We start from the raw sequence: 27,591 nt of genomic DNA on the forward strand, positions 1-27,591 counted from the left end.
CATGAAGGGATGTTTTGTTTTTAAGAGACAAGAAATGCCATGTTTCTTCAGTATGAAAATTGCCATCTCTCCCAGTTTCCTTATGTTCTAGCTTCTGACATCAACGTCATATACATTAAGTACTGCTTTGTTCCAAGGAAAGCACTTCAGGGGAAAGAAATCCACTTTTAGCTTAGAGCACTGGTTCTCAGCCTTCCTAATGCTGCGATCCTTTAATACAGTTCCTCATGTTGTGGTACCCCCCCACACCCCATCCCCCACCCCCCACCCCCGCGCCCCAAACCATAAAATTATTTTTGTTGCTACTTCATAACTGTAATTTTGCTACTGTTACAAATTGCAGTGTAAATACCTGTGGTTTTCTGACAGGCAACCCCTGTAAAAGGGTCGTTTGAAAAAAAAAGAGGTGGGGGAGGGTCACGACCTACAGGTTGAGAACCTCTGGCTTAGAGCATTTTTATAAGCAAAGAACAGTAACTGAGACGAGTCTTGAATAATCATCTCCCTACTTTACACTTACGTTGAAAGGTCAAATAAGACTTGTTTGTTTTGTTTTTTGGGACAGGGTTTCTCTGTGTAGCTCTGGCTGTCTTGGGACTCACTCCATAGACCAGGCTGGTCTTGAGCGCACAGAAAAATAAGACTTTTTTTTTTTTTTTTATCGCTGGTTTATTTGAGCGACTGGCTTCAACTTTTCCTGTTTGCCTTGTGAGGCTTTTTGGATTGCTATAAGGCAGAAATAGCCCTGAACTCTAGAAGGGAAACCCTCTAACTTCTCCCACCTCCTGAAATAGCGTCTTAATTTACTTCATGGCTAGGATTTGGCCCAGGGAGGTTCTGCTATTGACTTTAATCTAAAAGAAGTAGCTGGGCTAAGGCTGTAGCTCAGTTGGTGGAGAGCCTGCCTAGCATGGGTGAGGCTGTGGGTTTGATCCCCAGCAGCATTTAAAAGTGACCATGACAGCTCATGGCTGCAATCTCAGCGCTTGAGATTATCAGCAGGGGGAGCAGAAGTTCAAGGTCATCCTCTGCTACCTAGGGACTTTTGAGGCCACCCTGAACTATACCCGTGGGACTCTCTCAAAACTAACACGAACTGAGGTCGGAGGGATGGCTCACCAGTTAAAGGTACACACTGCCAAGCCTGAAGACCTGAGTTCCAACCCCAGAACCTACGCGGCAGAAGGAGAGAACAGGTTCCCAAAGTTATCCTCTGACCTCCCCTTGCATGCCTACATATATACACATTAAGTAAATGCTTTAAAAAAAAAAAAGAATAACAAAATAGTCCAACTGTGTACCAGTTACATAACCTAGGATGTTGCAAAAGAGCAAACGGAAACTGAGTTTTGTAAAAACCATTTGCCAGTTTCTCCTGAAACCACGAGAGACTTGAGAATCTAATACTGCCGTATTAGCATGAAGGTGCCCACCTTTGGTCTCAGCACTCCTAGGCAGAAGCAGGTGTACCTGTGAGTCCCAGGGCTACATAGACACTCCAGGCTAGCAGGACTGAGGCTGTCTCAAAAGAGAAAACAGTCTTCAAAAGCTCACAATCATAACAAAGGCAACTGGAGAGTTTGATATTTGTTTTGTCTTTTGTACAGTGTTATTATCAGAGACAATTATAGTTGACACATTGAGTTCAAAGTGCTAGAATCAAAATAAAGTACTCTGAGAAAGTGGAATTTTCCTTGGAAACATATTTTAAGTTGATTTAACACTTTGATTTGCCTCTCCGTCATCTCAGCTAGAAAATCAATCTAATAAATCATACATTTTAAAATTCGTAATTCGATGAGGTTTTTATTGTTAAACCTGTTTAAATAAAAGATAATTAATTTAAAATTTAAAAAGTGAAGAAATGCACTCTGGTATTATTTTCACTTCTGGACTATTGCTCTTATTGTTGACACAGAATTATGTTCCTCAGCCTTGACTAATTTTATGTTCATTCTGAGTCTGGGTTGCTTTGTTTTGTCTGTCTGTTTATTTTAGCCTTTTAATGAGTTGGTTTGATTCAAAGTGATGCAGAATTCAGAGGACAGCAGAGATGAAACAGCTCTGGTAGGATTTCAGACTGGGTTTGTTTAAACTCACAGCTGAGGTAGGAATTGCCGACCACTAGAGACAATGAGCCCTTGTATTATTTAGTTATTTACTTGACTTGACTTTACAAAAGTTTATTAGAATGTACAACAGGCTCCAGGATAACACTTCATTCTAACTATTAGGGGGCAAAGATTTACAGTAGGGAATCCAGATGTTTAAAAGGCTCCAGGATAACACCACATTCTAGGCAAAGATGTTATGGCCAGGAATCCAGATGTTTAAATAGGAACGGAAGAGGGTCGCCATCATCTCAGATATGAGGAACAGCTTACTTTTTGCCAGATTTCTTAATTCCACCTGTGGCCAGGGGTCCCTTCCCCGCGGCCTTGGCTTTTAGCTCCTCGGGTTTCTTCTGCTCCTCTTTCTGTTTCTGCTTGAAAGCCTTATCTTTCTCGTCCATCACCTTGGCCTGCTTCTTGGACTGTCTCAAGGGCTTCTGTTTGCCACCTTCTCGGCCCAACATGGCACCTACAGACAGCCCCTCACCAGACCCCCAGGGTTGTTTTTTTTAAGATTTATTTATTTTTATTTTATGTGCACTGGTGTTTTGTCTGTATGTATGTCTGTAAGTCTGCCAGACCTCCTGGAACTGGAGTTACAGACAGTTGTGAGCTGCCGTGTGAAATGAACCCAGGACCTCTGGAAGAGCAGCCAGTGCCCCTAACCCCTGAGCCATATCTCCAGCCCCTACTTTTTTTTTTAATGTCTTCAGGAAAGCCTACACTTTCTGGTTGTGTAGAAAGCCTGAAATAGTAAGTCAAACGGTTGGGCAGGAACTTAGAGATTGTCTTATCTTTTGACCACAGCTCAGGCTTAAGCAGCTTTACATGCTCAGGTTTTGAAGGTTTTGTTTGGCGGGATTGTGTTGTTTTTAGGGTTTTTTTTGGGGGGGGATGTTTTTTCTTATTTTGAGTTAAAACCTGAATCAAATTGAGTGTCTGAAATGATAAAGAATAAGCCTTCTATAGCACTTTGCTTCTTCTCTTTCCTTCCTGGTTTTAAAAAGAAAAACAAGTTGATAACACTTTCTTCTATCTCCTTTTCATTCATTCTGGCACTGATCCACCTCCAAACCTTCACTTTTTTCAAACGCTCTTTAATTCCAGGCACTATGAAAACTGACATCTTTCAATGATATGAAGAGTCATGGTCCCTACTGTTGAGGAAGGTGAACAGTATGATATTCTACTGAGAGAATTCTTTGTATTTCCCTGCCCCCTGCACCCATGATGGATTATGCTACATAGCTCAACAGTCTTCTAGCCCAGAGGCAAAGATAAGCTGGCCTGTGGCTGATACCCAGTTACTGACCTATCAGTTTTAACTCCAGCCCATCTCAGCAAAGCATATTGGAGTATAGCAAGCAGGAATTACATAGAAGTAGCTTGAATCCACTCTAGTTCAAGAAAAGATACTATAAACTGTAAGCCTGCTTTAGTGCTGTGGCATTTTTTTTTAAAAGATTTATTTATTTATTATGTATACAGTGCTCTGTCTGCATGTATGCCTGCAGGCCAGTAGAGGGAGCCAGATCTCATTGTAGATGGTTGTGAGCCACCTTGTGGGTGCTGGGAATTGAACTCAGGACCTCTGGAAGAACAGCCAGTGAGCCTCTGAGCCATCTCCCCAGCCCCATGTGCTATGGCATTTATTAATTCAAGTGAATTGAGTCCTGATGAAAACACACCAGGATGACCAGCACTGGTGGAGCATAGTGGAGGAGCTCAGAGACTGACATCTGCTTTCTCTCTAGCCCATTGGTGCCTCTATGAAATTGGATCTCTTCTTGTTCTTAAGTCCTAGATTCTACAGTATAGTGCTTTTTACTTTACCTCAGTGTCCATCTGTATTTGTGGTAGCTGAGGCAGGATAGTAAGATAGATAAGGAGGACCATGGAAATGGCTCAGTGGATAAAGGCACTAGCTACCCAAGCCGGCTCCCCCAAGTTTGGTAAAAGCAAGATGTGTCTAGAGAGATGGTTCAATGTTAAAAGCACTTACTGTCTATCCAACTAGAAAGAGAGCATTGGCATCCACCCCTCTCTGCTTTCTTATGGTAGAAACAATGTAACCGGCTACCTGCTGCTCTTGCTACCATGCCCTCAAGACATGATGATGTACATTCAACCTGGGATACAAAATAAATTCTTTCTTCCTGAAGCCACTTTTCTTGGGTACCATTCTTTCTTTGTGTCAGGTAAGCCCCAGGATATTGCACTATGTTTGGGTATTACTGACTAAATACACGTATCTCCAAAAATATATCTGCTAAAATTCTACCCTTACTCTGATTATAATTTGATGATCAATTAGGTCGTGAGGGTAAAGACGATGGGGATAGGTTTCGTGCCTTTAAAGACCGCAGAGGGCTCTCTTTCCACCATGTAGGACGACAACACAAGGAGTCTCCTAACAGTCTACTTTCTTTCTTTCTTTTTGTTTGTTTGTTCATAAGCCATCTGATCTATTTGCTTATAAAATCTGGATAAAAAGATGCAAAGCTTGTTTTGTTCCCCGCATCAAAACATTTTTTGACCAGATTCTATACCAAATGAGTGCCTTACAAGTTAAATCAATTTTGGCAATTTCTTCCTGAAAATAGTGGCGGACGCCCTAAGTTAAGTCCCATAGGACCACGTCCCTTAGCAGTTGTCAACCATACACCTAAGGTTATGACTTTGTACTTCTGTACATCAGGGTCACAGCCTATAACCCCTTCCTTGAGTGCTGTGGTTTTCTACAGCAGCTCACACACCCTAAGAAAACAGTTTACTTAGACAGTTTATTTAAATAGTTAATTACAGATGATGTCACAAAAGAGTCATTTAGATGCATGAGGCAGATCGGGCAAAGAATTTAGGAAGAGGTACCCAAGCCCACTCCCAGCATACACCACCCAGAAACTTGTAAATGTTCAGCAACCCAAACCCAAACCATGTGCTTTTGTGTTGTGGAATATTAGTTTAAGATGTATTACATTTGTTTATGCTGTGGAATATTTTTTTAATGATGCAAAGATGTGTTGCACTCTTTTATGTTGCATTTGTTTAACTCTGTAAAGCTGTGTTACTTTGCCTGTCTAAAACACCTGATTGGCCTAATAAAGAGATGAACAGCCAATAGCAAGGCAGGAGAAAGGATAGGTGGGGCAGCCAGACTAAATAGGAGAAGAGAGAAGAGCTGGGAGTGAGAAAGGAGGAGAGGAGGATGCCAGGGGCCAGCTACCCAGTCACACAGCCAGCCACTGAGTAAGAAGGAAAGAAAGGTATATAGAACAGAGAAAGGTAAAAGCCCAGAGGCAAAAGGTAGATGGGATAATTTAAGGTAAGAAAAGCTAGTGAGTGGCTGGGCGGTGGTGGTGCACACCTTTAATCCCAGCACTTGGGAGGCAGAGCCAGGCGGATCTCTGTGAGCTTGAGGCCAGCCTGGTCTACAGAGCCAGGTCCAGAACAGGCACCAAAACTACAGAGAAACCCTGTCTCAAAAACAAACAAACAAAAAGCTATCGAGAAACAAGCCAAGCTAAGGCTGGGCATTCATAAGTAAGAATAAGTCTCCATGTGTTTAATTGAGAGCTGGGTGGCGGGGCCCCGAAAGAGTAAAAACAAACAAGCAAACACACACACACACACACACAAAAAAAAAAAAAAACTACACTTTTGCGTTTTTGTATCGTCTACATTACATAGGCAGGAGCCATGAATTCAACTTTCATCCCTTTGCCTCCTCAGAGACTGGGCGATAGAGCTGACAGTGCCAATTTTCTTTCCTTTTCTTTTTTTTTTTTTTTTCAAGGCACAGTTTCTCTATGTAACAGTCGTGGCTGTCCTAGAACTCACTTTATAGAGCAGGCTGGCTTAGAACTCAAGAGATCTGCCTCTGCCTCCCGAGTGCTGGGATTAAAGCCGTGTGCCACCACTTCCTGGCCAGTGTTAATTTTCTAATCACAGGGTTGGATCCTTTGGTAAGCATGCCCCATCTTGAAGCATCCCAGAATCGTTTTGTTAAAACAAAAGATGTTCCTGTTATATACATGGGAGCAAAGGTGACGGGTGCTCTGTAAGGAACAGTTGAAAATCCAAATATTAGACAAAAGATTTTTCTAGTGCCTCTTTCTACAAAGGTGTCAGAAGCTGTGAACCAGGAACCAAGTGCAAATATCAAATATCTATTTGTTCTTATACCACTACCACAGCAGCCCAAGCTACTATGCCTCCTTAGTCTTTTCTCAGTTGTGATGTTTTCTCAGACATTTCCAAGTTTTGGCGTCCTTGGCACTGCTGTGGCATACTAGTACACTTCAGAATATCCCAGTAAAGTTCATCTGGTGCTTTTTCCATACCTCGACTGCTGGTGGGCTTGGAGGAAGAAAAACAACCTAATGGTATACTTCCATCACACATATCCAAGTCACATCCTGTTGGCAGGATTCATCCTGTTGACTTTGACCTTGGTTACCTGGCTTTGTCACGTTTTCCTCTTATAGTTACTCTGTTTCCTCTGTCCAGAGTTTAAAAGGAAATCATTAATTAAAGTCCATCCTTAAGAACTAGAAATTTAGGGTTGGAGAACCGGTTGAGTGGGTAAGTGGATAAGAGAACACTTAATTGGTCTTCCAGAGGACCCAAGTTCAGTTCCCAACACCCACAGCAGGTCTCACACACACACACACACACACACACACACACACACACACTTATTCAGAACACTGGAAACTTGCACTCCTTCTGCTTTAACTTGTAATGTCCATTGAGCATTTGGGGGGCTGAATTGGAAAGATTGCAAGCAAAGTCCAGGCCAATTTGGGTTACACAGTGAGACTGTATCTTTTAAAAAAAAAGTGGAGTATCATTACATAGATTATTTTGGAATTCTTTATGTCCTCTCTTCCCATGTATTTATTTGCTCAAGCAACCATTCCCCTACCCCACTATATGTAGCCTTGGCTGGCCTAGAATCTGAACCCAGTTTGTGGACCAGTAGGATGGTTTAAATGGGAATTCCCCCATACTCTCATGTATTTGAATACTTGGTGCCCAGATGATGAAACTGTTTGGGAAGGATTAGGAGGTGTGGCCTTGTTGGAGGGGGTGTGTCACTGGGAGTGGACTTCAAGGTTTCAGAAGCCCATATAATTCCCAGTTAGTGCTCCTACATACACACCTTGTGCTTGTGGATCCAATGTAAGCCCTCAGCTACTGCTCTAGCACCATGCCTGCCGGCTGTTATGCTCCCCAACATGATGGTCATGAACTCTAACGCTCTGGAGCCATGAGCCCCCAAATTAAATGCTTTGTTTTATAAGTTGCTCTGGTCATGGTGTTTTGTCATGGCAGTAGAGAAGGAACTAAGATAACCAGGCTGGCCTTGATCTTGCAGTGGCCCTCCTGCCTCTGCCTCCTAGTCCTAATATGACAGTTGTGCATCATCATGCCTGTCTAGTTATTTATTGACAGCAGTGTGAATTCATGGATATTTTAAGTCCAATACCATTTTTGTTGCTCAAATTGTCTCAGCTTTCATTAGAGATCCCTGTTTCATTGGCTTCTGTATCTCTTTGACATCCTTCTGTTGTGGAATATGTAATTATGTAAAGATGTGTTACATTTGTTTATGCTGCGGAATATTACTCTGTGTAAAGGTGTGTTACATTTGTTTCTGCTGTCTTTGTTCATGATGTAAAGAAGTGTTACATTTATGTTTGCTGCATTTGTTTAAATATGTAAAGATGTATTGCTCTTTCACCTTGCCTGCCTAAGGCACCTTGTAGCATGAATCTTAGAGAGTCTTATTAATAAAATCAAACCTGGGGCCAGTTGTTGGGGTGAAATGCTGGATGGTCAGAGAGACAGAACAAGCCACAGCTATCTCACCTCACCGGATTCTCAGCTGGTCTTGTTTCCTCAGACTGGAAGCTTCTGTGTCCTCATCCCAATGGCTCTCAGCTGAAACCTAAAAGCTTAACCAGCCAAATGCTGCTAGTTTCTGGTCCCCACGCCTTATAAACCTTTCTGCTTTCTACCACCACTCCCTGGGATTAAAAGCGTGAGTCACCATGCCTGGCTGTTTCCAATGCAGCCTTGAACTCACAGAGATCCAGAGGGATTTCTGTCTCTGGAATGCTAGGATTAAAGGCGTGTGCTAACATTTTCTAGCCTAAGTATCTTGTGGCTTTTCTGTTCTCTGACCCCAGATAAGTTTATTAAGGTACACAATATTTTGGGGAACACAATACCACCACAGCACCTGATTGGTCTAATAAAAAGCTGGACAACCAATAGCTAAGCAGGAGAGGGATAGGTGGGGATGGTGGGCAGAGAGAATAAATAGGAGGAGAGAAGAAGAGGAGAAAGAGGAGAACAAGGGAGAAACAGAGGGATATGCCCAGAGCCCGAAGCCAGGCAGCTGACAGCCAAACCTGGAGACAGCAGGCAAGTAAGACATAGAGAAAGAAAAGTAAAAGCCCCAAGGCAAAATGTAGATTAAAGAGAAACAGATTAAAATAAGAGCTAAACTAAGGCCAAACATTTGAAACTAATGTAAGTCACTGTGTCATGATTTGGGAGCTGGTTGGAAGCCCAAGAGCAAGCCTGGGACATCCTTCACCAATGTAGTTTTAATAGTTTCACACCTTTCCACTTTCTGCCATCCCAGGATGCTTCAGACTCATCTTTTGTAATTCCTGCCCTTGTCTTCAGATCAGCCATTTCTTGGAGAATCTTGTTACTTCTTTTGTAGATTTATATTTGGTGCTAAGCATGCTCATTGCCCCCAGACCCTCTCTGCTAAAAGAACAGAAAAATAGGCATGCATGGGTATATTAACTCATACATCTATCCATATCTCAGAATATTCTACCCAGGGAACCATATTGTCTTCAGACACGAAGGCTGCTTGGTTTTATCAAAACACTATAAACCAGGCGACTCATAAGCAACAAAAGTTCATTGCTCATGGTTCTGGAGGATGTGAAGTCCAATATCAAAGTGTCACCACATTCATTGTCTGGTGAGAGCCCATTTCCTGGTTCTTAGTTGATGACATATTGCTGTCATTTCACATGGTAGGAAGGCCACTCTCAGGAACTTCTTCCATAGGGCAGTGATACCATTCTTAAGGCTTCACTCTTGAGACTTGGTCACTCCCTCCAAGTCTCCATATCACTGTAGAATTGGTGAGTCGATTTCATCGTGTAAATTTCAGAGAGACACAAATGTTCAGGTTATACTACATGCTCACTCTAGTAACTTTTCTTTTGCTGTGATAAAACACCCTGACCACGGGTAACTTAGAAAAGAAAAGGGCTATTTTGGCTTAAGGTTCCAGGAGGACAGAGTCTACCATGGCAGTGGGAGCAGGAAGTTCCCATGTGTCACCATCTGCATACAGGAAGCAAAACCATCGGGAAGTGGAGCCAGGCTAAAACAAACAAACTTCAAAGCCTGCCCCAAGTCATATACTTCTCACTAGACCCCAACTCCTAAAGTTTCCCTAGCCTTCCCAAACAGTGGTATTAACTAGGAATCAAATGTTCACATACAAGAGCCTATGAGGGACATTTCTCATTCAAATCCCACAATCCCTATCCTTGACTTATATCCTTGACCCTATACTTGACTTATGACAATGGTGTAACTTGGATGAAAGTTACATGAAATACCTCCTTCAAGAGAAAATACTCTGAAAAAGTTACACAGTTTGCTTCCTGCTGGTCTGATAAAATACTCTGACCAATGGGAAGAAGGGGACGGTTTGGTTGGTACTTTCAGGTCACAATCCATCATTGAGAGAAGTCAGGGCAGGAAGTTAAGCAGGAGCTGAAGCAGACACCATGAAGGAATTATACCCTTTGGCTCACTCTGTGGCTTTTTTGGTACCACTCAGAACTACCTACCCAGAGATGGTACTGTCCCCTGTGACTGGGGCCTCTTGCATCAATTACTAATCAAGAGAATCCCTCCACAGGCCAACTTGATATGGGTGAACAATTCTTCAGTTAAAGTTCCTTCTTCCTATGTGATTCTAGCTTGTACCATGTTAACAATAAAATCTAACCAGGACTTCACTCCTCGTCAACTTGACATGCAAAGACATCACTTTAAACCATAACCTTTCCTCTCTTGTCTGTATCCAGAATCTGATGTTAATATAAAATATGAAACACAGTTCAATTTTAAAAGTCCCACAGTTTTTACATTTTTCAATAGTTTAAAGTTCAATGTTTCTCTTTTTTTGTTTGTTTTTTGGTTTTTCAAGACAGGGTTTCTCTGTGTAGTCCTGGCTGGCCTCGGAACTCAAGAGACCCACCTGCCTTTGCCTCCTGAGTGCTGGGATTAAAGATGTGTGCCACCACCGCCCAGCTGAAGTTCAATGTTTCTTTCAAAAACTCCAAACCTCTTATCTGTGGATTCTTGTAAAAACCAAAAGTTAAATATTTCTTATTCCAAAAAGAAAGAACCAGGACATAACAATAATCATATTTAACTAAAACCAAAATCCACCTCTGGGTGTATCTCCTAGGTGATTCTAAATCCTATCAAGTGGACAAGAGCAACCGCCACCCAGACTAAACTACTTAGTTACAACAGTGTGAATGGAATGAAACATGTGATCCGTGGATAAAATCGCTAATTTAACTTTCATATTCTCTCTAGTATTAGCAACTTTTCTACTGCTGTGACAAAACACCATGGCGGTGGTGGCGCACGCCTTTAATCCCAGCACTTGGGAGGCAGAGGCAGGCGGATCTCTGTGAGTTCGAGGCCAACATGGGCTACAGAGTGAGTTCCAGGAAAGGCACAAAGCTACACAGAGAAACCCTGTCTCGAAAAACCAAAAAAGGAAGCAATTTATAGAAAAAAGAGTTCATTTGGGACTTAAGGTTTTGAAAGGATGATAAACGGCGCTGGTGGCAGCGCTGGTTACCGCATGGAAAGGTCATGGTCAAGACAGAACCCAGTGTTAGTTTTCAGAGCTTTATTAGGAGGGAAAGAGGAGAGCCAGGCCTGGGGAAGGGAGAGAGAAAGATGGGAGCAGAGCGGAGAGCAGAGAGAGGGGCGGGGGGGGGGGGGTCTGCGTCCGGCTTTTAAGGCACACATGTAGTCACCAGCGCACACTGATGATGTAATACACAAGACCTGACTACACATAGCTGAAGTGAGGGCAGAATCCTAACAGATTTCACAGGGTTAGTCCATGATAGTGGAGTGGAGGTGACAAGCAGACATTGTTAATCCCACTGATTGAGAATAAGACCACTAACACAGTTAAAAGCCAAATCTGAAGCAAGCTTTAGTTAAATACTGGCCAGGTGGATGGGCTCTGGCCAGGACCAGACCCTGGGAAATGGCCTCGAATCACATTTTGCAAGGGCTTAAGAAAAATAAAAAACCCACAATTCACTGCATTTTCCATCAGGTCCAATCAGGGGCAAGCATGCTTCCTGACATATTTCCTGCCTGTGAACCTCCCACCCACATGTGATCAAGCACATCTGGTGCAGACGGGTCGAACAAACTTATTCAGGGGAGTGAAAACATGTGCCTTGTTATCTCCCATAAACAGTAGCCTTCAGCATTCCAGGAACTCTCTGTCCCTGGGCAAAGGGGCTTGCAGATCTGAGGCATTTTTGTTCCATAAATCTCTAATGCGTAGTATTTAAAACTTAAAATTTAACTTTGGCTCTAACAGCATGGCTGCTGAAGGGCAGCTGAAAGCTCAAATCTTTAACCACAAACGAAGCAGAGAGCTGGCTCAAAATGGCAGGCATCTTTTGAAACCTCAAAAGCCTGTCTCCAGTGACACATTTCCTCCAGCAAGGCCACACCATGTAATCCTTCCCTGCAAGTCCTATACAGCTTGGTCCTAGAAACCTGACTAGGTCAGTAAGGGAATGAAAGACTGATAAACATCTAGAAAAGCTGGGATCAGGTGGGATGTGTTTGCTCTGATGGAACCATACCAACTACGCAACAACCCAGAACCTTGGTGAGTTTATTTATTATTTTAAAACATTTTTTATTTTATTTTTTAATGTGTTCCTAGGAGGCCTGCTCTTTTCTGAGGGGAGATGGAGGAGGCTTGGATCTGGGGGAGAGGGGAGATGTGTGGGGAGAGACTGGGAGAAGGGGAGGAAGGGGAAATTATAGTCTGGACATAATATAAGGGATGTAATATATAAGAGAATAATAATAAAAAAACATATTTATTATATTTTAATATTAAAATTATTATATAACTATGTAATATATTATACCTTGATTATATAACTAAAATTATAATATTATATTCTTACCTCCTTCCAACCCCCCATATACTCCTCTTTGCTCTTTTCAAATTCACGGCCTTTAAAATAATAATGGGTGGGTGGTCGGGCGGTGGTGGCGCACGCCTTTCATCCCAGCACTCGGGAGGCAGAGCCAGGCGGATCTCTGTGAGTTCGAGGCCAGCCTGGGCTACCAAGTGAGTTCCAGGAAAGGCACAAAACTACACAGAGAAACCCTGTCTCGAAAAACCAAAAAAAAAAAAAATAATAATAATAATAATAATAATGGGTGTTACATGCATATGCGTACATGTATACATACATACATACATACTCACACACATATACATTCTTAAATACATGAATACAGTCTCCTCAGTCTGTATAATGTTAGTTGTATGTATATTTTCAAGGCTGACTATTTGGTTTTGGGTAATTGGTGTGTTCTTCCCTAGGGAATACTGTTTTTCCCACTCTCAGCATTGCTTAGTTGCCTTTGTGTAGGGTTGAAGTCTCTTGGGCTTTCACCCATCCACATTAGGACACTTATTGTTGTCTTGGTTCAGCTCCTACTTAGCGATCATGTTGGTGAGACTTCACCAGTACAGCTTCTGATAATACTAGGACACACAATCTCACCGCAAACTCCCTGATCCTCTGGCTCTTACAATCTTCCTGCTCCTCTTCTGCAATGATCTCTAAGCCTTACATTCAGGAGTTGTGTTTTAGATGTATCAGATGTGGACTGGGCTCCACAACTCTGCATTGTGATTGGTTGTGATTTTCTGTAATGGTCTCCATCTGTTGCAAAGAGAAGTTTCCTTGACGTGGGGTGTTGTTCTTTTTAGAATGTTCCCAGAGATTGTCCAGTAGGTCTATTATGTACAGCATAGGGGGAAGGCGTTAGCTAGTTTCTATAAGAGTTCTCTGTAGGGAAGCAGCTAGGAAGTTGTAGACATTTGGGAGGAAGAAACTACAGTTTCCAGGATTACCAGTTTTCTCCATCATGCCTGGTTTACTCTGCTTCCTTGCTTGTTTCCTTGACAAGTTTATTGAAGTAAAATTGACATGCAGTGAAATTCACCTGTCTTAGATGTAGGATTCAATGAGTTTAGAAAATCATATTCAGTTGTCTAACCGGAACCACTATGAATATAGAATATTTTCATCACCCATCCAAATTTTGTTACAGTCTTGCTTCTTTTCTCTTAGCATAATCTTAAAGCAGTGGTTCTCAACTTGTGGGTTGCAACCCCTTTGGGGGCAGAACAACACTTTCACATGGGTCACCTAAGACCATCAGAAAATACAGGTATTTACATTATGATTCGTAACAGTAGCAAAATTACAGTTATGAAGTAGCAATGGAAATAACTTTATGGTTGAGGGTCACCATACCATGAGGAACTGTATTAAAGGGTCACAGCATTAGGAAGGTTGAGAATCACTGCCTTACAGCACGCTGTGTAACAGTTTCCTCCAACATTGAAACATTCTATCCTACAGGGAAGCTCCTTAAACAGGAAGGTAAACAATTTAAAATAGCTTCAGGAAGTTCCTGAACCTGACCAGATCCACTGGGCCCCTCCCTGCCAGAGTAAGCAATAAAAGCTGAGAATCCCTCTCAGGAGAGCCAAGCTGCCAAGAAGTCTCTTAGACAATCGGAGCTACATATAAGACTCTGAGACCAGATCTGCTGCCTGGAAGAAGTAGAAACCAGCTGAGCTGCCTGGAAGAGGTGTAGACCGGAGTCACCTGGAAAAGACTGTCTAACCTGTTGAGCTGGCTGAATGCTGTGCTGTGAGCTCAAAGTTTTCCAGCCTTTGTGAGCTGTCACCCTTGCCAGAGTGGGCTTTGGTGATGCAGCTGTCTCTGAGTCATTTCTGCTCCTGTGCTCCTGTGAGGAACCCCTCACCCATATTCCTGATAAGTAAGCCCAATAAAGCTCATGGCTCACCAAGTTGGTTTGTTGGTATCCTTACTTTGGTGTGCAGTGGACTCCCTATCTGGGGTAAGTAGTCATGTGTGTAGCATCTCCCCAGGAAAAAGTTTTGTCATGCAACATAATTGGTGCCAGAACAGGGACATGACAAAACCAAAGAGAAGTGAGTGCATGGTCCTGGCTATGAGTAGAAAGACATGCAACAGAGGTTGAAAAGCCTGAGTGGGGAGCATCTGTGGAGGTAATTCTGATGTAACCGTCTTTTCCTGTATGCTGTGTATTAATGTGCCTTTGTGCTATGGCAGCTGTTGCATGGTTCTTGTTATGGACAGTGAGATGTTCAACTAAGGCTAAGCCATCAAAATTAGGAGTGTCTGTGGGGGGAATCCTGGGACGGCAGTCTTTGTCTATGTGGTAGAGAGTGGCATGTCTGCTTGATAAGTGGGGTTCACGACATTATTATGGAGATACCTTGAAAACAGTTAAAGGTCAGAGGAAACTTTAGAGTCTTTGACATTAGCACACAAGGATTGAGATTGTTAGCAAGGAGCAGCAGAGGTTGCCTGGCCACAGTGGTGCATAATTAGAAATTTATCTGAGGCCAAGATGGCAGTCAAGAAGAACTTGTCTGTGTAAAGGACCAATTGCAACAAGAAAGGTAGAAGTGGCTAACATCTTTTGTGTTGGCCTCTGATTTGGAAATTAGATAAACAAGAAGATGAGAGATGGTAAGGCTGTGTAGGAGATCCCTCAAGTGCAATCTAACGTAGAAGAAGAGGGGAGCTCTGTGATCCAATATACAGATAGGGGTCTGTGATAGAATGGCCTCCATAGGCACATATTTTAATAGGCTTAATCATCAAGGAGTGAAAGTTTAGGAGATGTGGCCTTGTTTGAGTAGGTGTGGCCTTGTTGGAGTAGGTGTGTCACTGGGGGTGGCCTTTGAAGTTTAAAAAGTCCATGGCAGGGCGCAGGGGTGGTGGTGGTGCATACCTTTGATTCCAGCACTCAGGAGATAGAGCCAGGCAGATCTCTGTGAGTTCAAGGCCAGCCTGGTCTACAGGGCAAAATCCAGGACAGGCACCAAAACTACACAGAGAAACCCTGTCTCAAACAAACAAACAAACAAACAAACAAAGCCCATGGCAGGCCCAGTGTCTCTATGGGTCTATAGATCAGAATGTAGCTCTTAGCTACTTCTCTAGCACCATGCCTGCCTGCCACCATGTTCCCTGCCTTGATAATAATGGACTAAGACTCTGAAATTATAAACCACCCCCCAATTAAATACTTTCCTTTATGAAAGTTGCTGTGTTGTCACGGTCATGTTGTCTCCTCACAGCAAGAGAACAATGACTAAGACAGGGCATTTACAATGGTCCTGTACACTGGGCAGCGGTGGCGCATTCCTTTAATCCCAGTGTTGTGCCCTGGGCGTGAGACTCCCAAAGAGACCACCAGAGACATGAACTCACAGAAATGCAAAAGCAAGGTTTATTGAAGCAGTTCAAGCTGTGTGGTAGGGACCTCAGTCCAGCACCCTGACACAGCGGAGGCTAGAGGAGGTGCCCACCCCTCTGCAAGCTCAGTTTTTAAAGGCAAAAACCATAAGGTTACATCATTTAGGGATGCTAGTATGGGTACAATTCTGATTGGCTCAAGTTTTAGGGGCTTTTTAGAATTTCCGTGTTATCTTACTTTGTAGTTTTAACAGGTTGTTTGTCAAACTTCATAGATTACCTCCGGCACTGGGGCATTCTATGGTTAATCAGTTGCTACCTCGGGCAGGTGGTGGCGCACGCCTTTAATCCCAGCACTCGGGAGGCAGAGCCAGGTGGATCTCTGTGAGTTCGAGGCCAGCCTTGGCTACCAAGTGAGTTCCAGGAAAAGGCGCAAAGCTACACAGAGAAACCCTGTCTCAAAAAACCAAAAAAAAAAAAAAAAAAAAAAAAATCAGTTGCTACCAGATGGCTCTTCAAACATCGTGACTTTGTCCTGGGACCTATGTCAGCAGCTCTGAGAATTTTGAAACTCAGGCCTGTTTCAAGCTGGGGTGAGGGGCTTGCTAGAAATGGGGGTGCTTTGGTTCTTCACCGGCACTCTGGAGGCAGAGGCAGCCAGATCTCTAAGTTTGAGACCAGCCTGGTCTACACAGTGAGTTCCAGGACAGTCAGAGCTACACAGAGAAACCCTGTCTCAAAAAAAAAAAAAAAATTTAAAACCAAACCGAACAAACAAACAAAACAAAACAATGGTCCAGTGTGAGAAACTAGGATGATCAGGAAATGCTCAGTGCTTGAACTGCTAGAATTAGGGGAGACTTTTAAAGAAGTAATGAGAGAGCCTCTCACAGCATGCTTTTGTGAGGCTGTGGGACATGAGAGCAGATGGGGTCAGTCTGACTGCTGTGGAGGCAGAAAACTGAGTAATGTAACTTCTCATCCCTCCTTAGGGCAAAGGCTGAATAACCTGAAACAGTGTGAGGAAAACCAGTCCCTGATGGACTGACTTATCAGAACCATTAGGAACACTTGGTTATCTCTGTCTACAGTCCCCATAAATGCCCGGAAATAGAAAACAATGGGGGGGGGGCAGACACTATTGAGGAAACTAGGAATAAGAGAAGCTGTGTTTCGGGTTGGAGATTTAGCTCAGTGGTAGAGCGCGGGTCTAGCAAGTGCAAGGCCCTGGGTTCGGTCCTCACCTCTGGGGATGGGGGGAGGAAGCTGTGTTTGAACCCTAGTTCACTGACCCAGGTAGAACTGTGTTCAAAGAGGAGTTAAGGAGCAGGTTGATTCAGCATGGACCTTTAGTGGTATTGCTGAGCCCTTTGGCGGGAGAGGAACTTTGTGAAATAGGAAAGGCTCTGGCAGATCTCAGTGACTTAGACCAACATGTAAAGAGTGCCCACCAAGTGAGAGAGCAACCTAGAGGAGACCTTCAAAAATGGTAAAGCAGAGGAAGAGATCTGTCTGGGTTATTGGAAGACAAATGTGGCAAGATTTGTGTTGAGCCAGAGTTCCTAAGGAAAAAAATTGATAGAAAGGCAAAGTTGTATGCTAATGAGCTTCTGAAAGGCTTTAAAGCCAGAGGAGCACTTCACGGAAGACATTCATTCTAAAACAAAACCAGTAAAGACCATAAAGCCTCCCCAGGGGTGGGTAATTATCCCCCAGACTAAGGAAGGAACATTTCCCTCCAGCCCAAGGTTATGCCAAGGGTGGAGATGGTTTGCCCAGCCAGGAACTTCTCAACAGCCAGGTATGGTGGAGATAAAGGCCACAGCTACAGCTACAGTATCTACAGTGGCACCCGCAGGTCACTCAGACCCAAGGAGGAGCAGGTGCAGCAAGGGAGAGCAGGGTCATGTTCCCCCTTGGCTCTGTCTGACCTGATTAAGTCAGCCCACTGAGATCATCAGGTAGGGAGAAATGCAAGGAGGCTATGTGGAAGAGCTCTGGGTTATGAAAACATAATGCTTTAGAGAGAATGACTGAGGATTACAGAGAACTAATTACATTAAGGCCCCCATCCATGCTTTGTACCCAACCTTGATCTGCAGAGGAAGAATTGATACAATGGATGGAACCTTTCCATGCTGTGGATGGACCTTGCTTATGTTTAACTTTAGCATCTTCTTAAGGAGTTGTGAACTTCTGGGATCACCTGAAACCTGCTCAGAGCAGATGATAACAGACTTTCAGAGGGTTTAACCAAGCTTATTTTTGTAACCCCACTATTCGTTATTAGATGGTAGTTCAGGATGTTGCCTTATCCTACCCATCCTCTGAAAGAGGTTTATTATACAGATGATAGAATACTAAACTGAGTATTTTGCAGATTTGGAAAGCCACAGGAGAGATAACCAGGCACGATGGTACTTTCACCTACGTTATAATCCTGCTGGGGCTATGTTAATTTAAAAAAAAAATCTAAAAGGTACCCTACATGGGTAAAAAAGGACACTATCAGAGGTCATAAAGTCATTGAATAAAAACCTAAGTGCCAGGGGGTGGGCTACATCCTTGTGATTTGTTGGCCAAGGAAGCCCCTGAGGCCCCACAAATCATAAAAGCTATTAGTACTGCTCTTGGTTATATGCCACAGTTAGATGGTAAGCCCCTATGCAGAAGACACCGCATGTGCATGCTGTGACTACAGGACATGGAGAGATTAAGCTGAGAGTGAACTGGAAGCTCCCACTGTGCTGGCTGGCTTCTGTAGTGTCAGAGGAGGCCACACAGGCTCCTGGCAAAGCATTCCTACTTGGTTGTAGAAGCTGCATGCTAAATACTGACCTGTAAGGCAAGATGTGCCTGATTGTACAATAACGACTCAGCTATCTTGGATAAGACCAACAGCGTTCTGGCTGGATTTAACGCTTGCTCCACGAGAGGGAGTTTACATCTGATATTGTAAACCGGGATTAAAAACCTGTGGCTGGGGTGGTCATAGGATCCAATGGGGAAGAAACTTCTATTGTTTTCCTAGATAGATGTGATATGTCTGTTAGTTCCCTTCTAAAACATGTGTGCTTGTACCCACAGGTCACAGTTATTATCAACCTCAACTTAAAACCATTGATGCTGTTGAAAACAAGTGACTTGTGGCTATGGCACAGTGGCCTAATTCTTAGCCATAGGTGGACATCTATAGTCACCCCCCACCCCAAGGCTCAGGGATCATTGCCAAAGAGGAGGCAAAAAGAATGTAAGAGCTAGAGGAAGGGGTGGAGTGTTGTGTGACAGTTTCCTCCCAGATTGAAATATTCCATCCTGCAGGAAACCTCTTTTTTTGGTTTTGGTTTTTCGAGACAGGGTTTCTCTGTATAACTTTGTGCCTTTCCTGGAACTCACTTGGTAGCCCAGGCTGGCCTCGAACTCACAGAGATCCGCCTGCCTCTGCCTCCTGAGTGCTGGGATTAAAGGCGTGCGCCACCACCGCCTGGACAGGGAAGCTCTTTAAAGCACAGAGGTAAACAACTTAAAATAAGTTCCAGAAGTCCCTGAAACTGACAAGATTCACTAGGCTCCCTCCCTGCCAGAGTAAGCAATAAAAGCTGAGAGCCCTTTTCAGAAGAGCTAATCCAAGTTGAAAAGACGACTGAGACCAGATCAGTCGCCTGGGAGAAGCAGAAACCAGCTGAGCTGCCTGGAAGATGTTTAGACCAGAGTCACCTGGAAAGGACATTCTCTAACCTGTTAATGTTCCCGAGGGTGATACAGTGTGCTCCAGGTTCCTAGTTTTTGTGAGCTGTCACCTGTTCTGTGGCTGGCCTTGGTGATACAACTGTCTTTGAGTCATTTCTTCCCGTGAGTAATCCTTAACCCATATTCCTGTAAGATACTTACGTTTAGCTGTATAAGAAGCAGCCAGCCCTTTTTAGTGTGGCTACAAATTTTTGCATTTCCACCAGCAATGAATATTACAGTTGTTCCTCATGAACATTCACCACTATGATTTTTTGCTTTTAGCTATTCTCGTAGCATGTAGTACTATTTCATTGTGGTTTAATGTACATTTCCCTAGTGCCATGTGGTGGTTTGAAAGAGAATGGCTCCCATGGGTTCATGTATTTGAACACTTGGTCCCCACTTGGTAGAACTCTTCAGGAAGGATTAAGAGGTGTGGTCTTGTTAGAGGAGGTGTGTTACTGGGGGCAGACTTGAGGTTTCAAAGGCCCAGGCCATGTCCAGTTAGCTCTCCTTTCACCTCCTGCTGTGGCTCAGGATGTAAGCACTCAGCTGGTGCTCCAGCTCCATATCTGCCTGCCTGTTGCCATGCTCCTGGTCATGATGGTCATGGTCTCACCCTCTGAAACTGTCAGACCCAATAAACTCTTCTGCTGTGGGATGTTCTGTATGGCAAATGTGTTGCTCTGATTGGTTGGTAAATAAAACACTGATTGGCCAGTAGTCAGGCAGGAGGAAGTATAGGCGGGGCAAGGAGAATAAAGCTGGGAAGTGGAAGGCTGAGTCAGAGACACCACCAGCCGCCACGATGACAAACAGCATGTGAAGATGCTGGTGAGCCACATGGCAAGGTATAGATTTATAGAAATGGATTAATTTAAGCTGTAAGAACAGTTAGTAAGAAGCCTGCCACGGCCATACAGTTTGTAAGCAATATAAGTCTCTGTGCTTACTTGGTTGGGTCTGAGCGGCTGTGGGACTGGCAGGTGACAGATTTGCCCTGTGGGCCAGGCAGGAAAACTCTAGCTACACTCTTCTATAAGTTGCCTTGGTCATGTGTTTCTTTACAGCAACAGAATAGAAAAGTAACTAAGCCAGCCATGGTGGCACACATCCTGACTAGATGAGTATGGATTTCATCCTGTAAGGCAAGTTTGGTACCAATTTCAATTAATTAAACAAATGCATTCCAGTACTCCCTGCTAACAGCATCTTTATTTCCAGGGGAAAACGCATATATCTTAAACAATACGTTTTTCATGGCGTAGTTTGCTTTTACAAAGGCAATCACAGTATGCCATCCCAAGACTTGCAATTCTTAATCACTATGCCATGCTGTTGTCTCACAGGGTTCTTTCTCTCAAGAGCCATCTCTAATAGGGCAGCACTTTGAAGGCTTCCTGTTTCCTCTCCTCCTGTGGGGAATCTGCTTCTCCTGAGGGCTACTGCTCTGATTATGCCTTCCCCATTCCCAGATGGCTGATTATAACTGTTTTCCACCGTTCACTCCACGGTTCTGCACCTGAAATACCACTCGCCACCAGGTTTATTCCTCAGCTTTCACCTTTTAGAAAGGTGGTCTTAGCCACAGAGCCATGCCCTCAGCCCCAGTTCTTGGTTTCATATTCAACGAACTAAAATAAAGGCTCACAGGTTGTGAAGTAGCAAGGTAACTTTATTCAAGCCAACCAACAGTACAGATCATGAACAGGCCACCAAGAGTGCAAACAGGCCCTGCAGTGACAGCTCAGTAAGAGCACTTACAGATATGAGTTTGAATGACTAGTACCCACAAAGAAAAACAAGAGAAACGGCCCGGAATGGTGGTTCACACCTTTAATGGCAGCACTAGGAACAGATAGGAGGAACTCTGAGCTTGAGGCCAGCCTGGTCTACAAAGCAAGCTCCAGGATAGTCAGGACTACATAGGGAGACACTGTCTCATAAAACCAACAGCCAGGCAACACTCAGCCTGCAACCCTGGTGTTGCAAGGCAGATAAGTCAGCCAGCTTAGCTAAAATGGGCGGTTTCTGGTTTAGTGGAAGACCCTGTTCTAGAATAAGGTGTAGAGCAATAAAGTAACAGTATAGATAGAGAAGGGCTGGTTACTAAGAGGTGGAGTTTGGGTGGTTTTCAACTTGGACAGATTTGTTTTATATAACCATCTTGCTTCAGTGCAAGATCTTTTCCATAATACATCTGATTTTAACCACTGGCATGCTGTTATGCACAGATGATGGTAAACATGGGAGTCTCCCTAAAGCTTCACTTAGGGAGTTTGCCTTATGGCACATAAAACTCAAACAGATTCAGGCCCCATCTGTCTGTAAGTAATATTGATGGCTTTGAGGGAAGATTCTTACTCCACTGTTCAGAATGGGGTATATGGACAGAATGTGTGCAGCTAAGGGTTAAGTACATTATAAGACGTATGTCCATGCATAGCCCAAACCAAGTGGAGTCCCAGGTTGCTAATTACTCAGTTGTCTGCTTCACTGGGGATTTTAGTAATCCCCCCTCCCACCCAAGACAGGTTTTCACTCTATAGCCCTGGCTGTCCTGGAACTCAAGAGAAATCCATCTGCCTGTCTCTACCTCCTGTGTGCTTCAATTTTAGTAAAGTATTCAAAGAGATTCCTTTTTTTTTTTTTGGTTGTCCGAGACAGGGTTTTTCTGTGTAGCTTTGCGCCTTTCCTGGAACTCACTCTGTAGCCCAGGCTGGCCTTGAACTCACGGAGATCCGCCTGCCTCTGCCTCCCCAGTGCTGGAATTAAAGGCGTGTGCCACTACTGCCCAGCATCCAATCTTTAAAATTATCCTTCTACCTTAACATCTAGTCAAAGTTACTTCAAAGACATGAAAGCTTTGTAATGTCTTCCATAGAACTGCTTTGGTGGAGGTATAGAATTCTCTCTATAAACTTATTTAAGGATGTGGTCTTCTTGACATAAGCAACCTCATTTATTTTGGTTCAATCTGAGAGGACAGTCCATCAAGGTAAGGAAGATACAAGTACAGCTCAGGGTGGCCACAGGAGGGGCAGCTGGTCACACTGTTATCTGCATTGGTAAGTGCTGGTGCTCAGCGGGCTGCTTCTGCACTACAGCTGGCCCACATCAACTTGATCAAGACAGAGGTGGCAAAAGAGCGGGCAAGATGGGAAAAGTGTTTGTCACAAAACCTTTGCATTTTTTCTTGGAACACACTTGATAGGACCAATTCTTACTTGGCCTGACCTTCCTGTCACACACGACAAACAGAAAAAAAGCGTGAGACCTGGGGGAGACATTTCTGAGGTCACAGCACGCAAACGACTGAATGTGGTCTTCCATGTAAGCAGCAGGGAACTTTGTGGCGACCTTGTTTCATGTAGTTCAGAATGGCCCCACTCCCTAGTTCCTCCTGCCTCTATCATCCCAAATGGTAAGACCAAGGGCCTCTCACCACCCTCACTTACAAACTAAAAAATTTAATGTTTTTGCAAAATACTTAAAGTTGATTTCTGTTCAAGTTTATAATACCTGAGCACAGCCAGGTGCAGTGGTTCAAGCCTTTAATACCAGCACTAGAAAGGTAATCAACTTTTGAGTTACAGGCCAGCCAAGGCTATCATGAGACCTTGTCCCAGAAAAAAAAAAAAAAAAAAGCAAAATGAAAGATAAAATAGCTAGGCATGTTGGCACACACCTGTAACCCCAGCACTTGACAGAAGTGGCAGGGCCACACAAGTTCAACACTAATCCAGTCTGAGTTCCAAGCCAGTTATGGCCAGTTGGAGATCTTGTATTTAACAACCAAAAAAAAAAAAAAAAAAAAAAAAAAAGAAGGGGGCAGCAGCAAATGTTAAGTGCCAAGCCATCTCTCTATCACCTGAGACTCATAGGCTGCATGGACCCCTTAAGCTACGAAAGATACTCAACATTTGTTTCTCACTATCACAACCTGGTTATACAAACTAGACCCGATAGCGGTGCATAAGAGCTGAGGAGGAGGCCCACCTGGTCTACAGAATGAGTTCCAGAACAGCCAGAGCCATTAGAGAAACTGTCTCGAAAAAACCCAACCCAACACTAGACTTTAGAAGTGAAACTGAATCTAGGTACACTTTACCCTAAACTTAGCAGTCTTATTGCCCATCCTGTGCCTAGTTTTTCCAAAACCTATTACATATAAGAACCACCACCACGGCAACAGCTAACAGTGAGCTCACCTTTACGCTTGGTAACACTGGGGCTTTCTTCCATAAGCACCGCCTACCTTGTGACTTTGCGCTAACCTTTCCACCTCTAGATTCACTCAAGTCCAGATACCCAGCTCAGTTCCCACCTGGCTCAATGTCTGATCTATCCTTTGTTAGAACTTACTTATTTTAACCATTAGAAACCATACAATAGGGGCTGGAGAGATGGCTCAGCAGTTAAGAGCACTGACTGCTCTTCCAGAGGTCCTGAGTTCAATTCCCAGCACCCACATGGTGGCTCACAACCATCTGTAATGAGATCTGGTGCCCTCTTCTGGCCTGAAGACATACATGCAAGCAGAACACTGCACAATAAATAAACCTTAAAAAAAAAAAACCCACACAATAGACTAACAATCCTATAGGCTATTCAAGGTGAAATGTAAATTATCAAAAGCAATTTCATGCCCTTGAACCTGGCACCTTTGGGGTAGAGTAGTTTCATATACTAGGAAAACATCCAACAAACACCTAAATTAGTACTTAAATACAGGCAAACAGCATTTATAAGTCTTACTGTGTGGCTCTGGCTGGTCTCTCAACTCAGATCTGTCCACTTATAAGTGCTGGGAATAAAGGCGATACCATCTTGCTTGGCTTTATATAAGTAAATGTTAAAAATCTGAAACTTTAGGATGAATCAAGAGCTCAAAAGCAGAAGTGCAGGGATTACAAATACCCCCGTCCGCGAGGGCTTGGCTCAGGATTTTATGGATTTTTCAAGTCCCTTACAGATTATAAGCACCTAACATACCCTAGACATGCTAGGGATTATTAATTTAGGCTGCACAGTTCAGCTATTTTACGTAACCATTCCAGTAATTCTTTTTAACGGTTGTCTTCCCTAGCCACCTCACTCAGCTCATAACTCATCTACCTCCATGCCCAGGGCCAAGCAAACAGGATGGGTCCTAGAGCAGGTTCAGATTCGCTTTCCCAAGTGAGAATTCACCCAGCCCCCACCCCTATTCAGCCTCACAGGAACTAACCTCAAGTATGAAGGCCCAGTTCTTAGCATGCTACTAAAAGAAACAGATTCCAAAGCAATCACAAACCAAACATTGAACTGACATTAAAACACCTTAGCACACCACACACTGCTTTTGAAACCAGAACATTTATTTTGACTGACTGAAATCCTCAAGATGAACTGGATGCTGCAACAGCTGCCCTCTTGGGTTTAGGTGTTGTCCCTTCACGGAATCCATGTCTGTGCCATGATGAAGACAAGAAAAGTTAATGTAGCAACATCAACACATTACTTTCAATTTCATCAAACCTTAGTAAGCTTATCTCAGTTAGATGCTGAAATCAGTATCGCATTCATATGTTCAGACATTTATTTTTAGAACATCACTGATAAGCTATTATTTTATCCCGCTTAAGACATTAGATTACAATTTACTGACTCAAAAACTTCCCCACCGATTTTCCCAAGAACCAAGGTATTTGTAACAGCTATTCCTTATGCTGTAAAGGGCAGGCCCAAATCTTTCCTCAGTGAGAGAAAACCATGACCAAGTTTAGCAGCACCTTTGAAGCTGCTCACCAAGGTGGCTAAATTATGGTTAACTCTTACCTACTCTGGGAACCTCGTTTTATGAAGGTGAGTGATCCCAAGCACAGAAAGGTTAAATAGGCTTAAAACAGCCTTAGATTATGAAGCATTAGCACACCACTACACATCAAGCCCACAAAACTGCAATTCCGTAAGTGTAAATACCAACACTAATATTTACAGCCTCACACTGCCTTGTGACCTTCCAAGTTAGGTCCCACTGCAGACTGTGGTTCAAAGCCGCACATCGCCCAAACCCGGCTTTCCTATGGGCAGTCCCCACAACAGACGGCCCCAAACCCCTTGTTTTAGAACCGCTGGAACACCAGTGATGGAAGCGGCCCAGGTGTACGTCCGCGTCGTTTTCAACCTTGGTGGAAACTGACAGGGTACGTTCTATAGAATCAACTGCCCAAACTACAGATCCTGAGGAAAAGTCTAAGATGGGGCTAAGAATTCTGTATTTTTACAAAACGCAAAGGCCCAGGCTCCAGGAAGAACGAATCAATCAAACAAACAAAACCCTATCTAGGTTGTCATGACTGCTGACTAGCACCCAGAACAGCTTTCGATAGTAAAATCCAAAGTGAAGACTAAACCAAGCAAGTAAGCTGCCCGCCAGACCCCATTTGTAGAACAAGTCTTGACAAGTCTGGTTGTTTCATAGACTTTTAAGGAAAAAAAAAAAAAAAAAAAAAAAAAACAACCCAGGCCACAGTATCATTTCTACTATTCAGCAGAGTGAGAAGTCACAGGACAACTCTCATCCCACCCTCGAGAGCCAATGACGTGGAAACAAAAAACTGTACCTGAATCTTCGATAGACAATTTTCAGGTGCCTCATCCGCCCAGTCCCGGTAGTGTTTCGTCTCTTAGCCTTGGCACTCCAGTTATCTAATGAAACAAGATTCCAAAGGTTTTCCCAAGCACCCAGTGTCAGCCAATTTCCTCAGAAGCATCATCATAATGTTCTAACCACTTAACCAACATATTGACTGCCAAGTTCTGTTATGTACCAAATAACAAAATAAAAAAAAAAAAAAGCCAAGGGTTCTCTATCACGTCCCTACCACGGCTCAAGGCAAAACCAGTCTGAAGACCACGGGACTTACACTTTCTCTTGCGCTTGGCCGGGTAGCCACACTTGCCACAGGTCGACTTCTGAAGGTGGTAGGCCTTAGAGCCACAGCGGCGGCAAAGCGTGTGCGTCTTATTGCGACGCTTTCCAAAGGATGACGTTCCTTTCGTCTGCACGGGAAAAGCATTAAAACAGGCGATTTTGAAATCCGACAATCTCTCGACGTGCTCTGGCACTTTCACGGAAAACGACTACTGCTGCGAAGTAGCGACAATTACACGGGACATAACGGGGGCAGAGCTTTAAGTTCTTCACACAAGGGGGGGGAAACAAAATCACTACAGGTCATTCACACGATCTAACGCCCCGCTCTGCACGGACGTCAGCGCTTTACACGCTCTTCCGTTTTAAGCGTTCAGGGTGAAGAAGACCAAAGGAGGTGCCCGCCTCACACTCCCAGCTCCAGCTTTGTAAAAACACCTCCGGCTTCTCGGCGGTCGGGGTCAAACGTCCCCAAACCCGCCCTAAGCATCCACCCGGCGTCCACAATGCGCTCGTTGCCCCAAATCCCGGAGACCCGCAGCGGCTCTCGGACCGAAAGCTCGGCCCGCCACAGAGCAGCCCTTCTTCGGGCTCCTGCGAGCCACCGCGCGCCCTTTCCCGGCCCAACCGCCCCCGTTGCCCGGCATCTTGTCCCCCACGCACCGGCAGCAGGCAGCACGGCCCAGGGAGGAAGGATGGAAAGAGATTTACAGAGCCCAGGAACCACACTCACCATCTTGCTGCTGCCGCGGAGGCCAAAGAGACCGGAAGAGGAAGCGCTTCCGCTACTCGCCCGGAATAAGCTTCCGCCCGGTGAACTACTTCCGGTGGGCGAGGTGCAGCACTCTCAAGCCTCCGGCGCAGTGGAGTGGTTGGGACGGTAGGGCCAGGGAGCCAATCGAGCGCCAGCGCCGGGAGGGGGCGTGGCTAGCGCGTCCGGCTCCACCCTCTCGAGCGCCAGAGGCTCCTCCGGAGAAGGAGGAGGTGTCCGGAGCTGTCTCCGGCCGCTGCCGCTTTTGCAATTCTTCTGCCTCTGTCCCTGTCCGCTGCAGCGTTTGCAGTCCAGTCTGGGCCCACGGCGTGGGTTCCCGTCGCGGGGCTCGAGGGGAGTTGCACATTCTGCGTGACATCGCCCCTGGCCGTGTGTGCAGTGAGCGGCTGG

At 44.3% G+C, this 27,591-nt stretch overlaps 2 protein-coding genes, 1 long non-coding RNA gene and 1 other non-coding gene across 4 annotated transcripts; 1 reads left to right on the forward strand and 3 right to left on the reverse strand.

The window, feature by feature from the left end:
* Window positions 1–2,367: 2,367 nt before the first annotated feature.
* LOC131921613 (translation machinery-associated protein 7-like) lies at window positions 2,368–2,575 on the reverse strand. Its single transcript, XM_059276341.1, has one exon. The coding sequence runs from the start codon at window positions 2,573–2,575 to the stop codon at window positions 2,381–2,383; it is 195 nt and encodes a 64-aa protein (XP_059132324.1). The 3' UTR covers window positions 2,368–2,380.
* A 3,431-nt stretch (window positions 2,576–6,006) lies between these two features.
* LOC131921832 (uncharacterized) lies at window positions 6,007–14,336 on the forward strand. Its single transcript, XR_009382110.1, has 2 exons — window positions 6,007–6,076; window positions 13,973–14,336. It is a non-coding gene; the product is annotated as an uncharacterized LOC131921832 (long non-coding RNA).
* A 10,521-nt stretch (window positions 14,337–24,857) lies between these two features.
* Window positions 24,858–27,292, reverse strand: Rpl37 (ribosomal protein L37). The gene is made up of 4 exons (XM_059276319.1): window positions 27,163–27,292; window positions 26,422–26,557; window positions 26,119–26,203; window positions 24,858–24,961 (listed from the first exon to the last, which is right to left on the reverse strand). Exons 1-4 carry the CDS (start codon window positions 27,163–27,165, stop codon window positions 24,892–24,894), a joined length of 294 nt encoding a protein of 97 aa, XP_059132302.1. The 5' UTR covers window positions 27,166–27,292; the 3' UTR covers window positions 24,858–24,891.
* Window positions 25,038–25,117, reverse strand: LOC131922097 (small nucleolar RNA SNORD72). Its single transcript, XR_009382207.1, has one exon. It is a non-coding gene; the product is annotated as a small nucleolar RNA SNORD72 (small nucleolar RNA).
* Window positions 27,293–27,591: the final 299 nt, after the last annotated feature.

Source organism: Peromyscus eremicus, chromosome 11, assembly GCF_949786415.1.
Source record: "Peromyscus eremicus chromosome 11, PerEre_H2_v1, whole genome shotgun sequence".
NCBI classification, from domain to species: Eukaryota; Metazoa; Chordata; class Mammalia; order Rodentia; family Cricetidae; genus Peromyscus; species Peromyscus eremicus.

What these genes read in the sequence shown, in the direction of transcription:
- LOC131921613 (XM_059276341.1), bottom strand. Translation starts at nt 2,575, where the DNA reads ATGTTGGGCCGAGAAGGTGGCAAACAGAAGCCCTTGAGACAGTCCAAG.
- Rpl37 (XM_059276319.1), bottom strand. An exon ending in GGCCAAGCGCAAGAGAAAGT is followed by an intron (nt 26,204 to 26,421) that starts GTAAGTCCCGTG and finishes TTGTTTCATTAG; the next exon opens with ATAACTGGAGTGCCAAGGCT. An exon ending in ATTGTCTATCGAAGATTCAG is followed by an intron (nt 24,962 to 26,118) that starts GTACAGTTTTTT and finishes ATCATGGCACAG; the next exon opens with ACATGGATTCCGTGAAGGGA.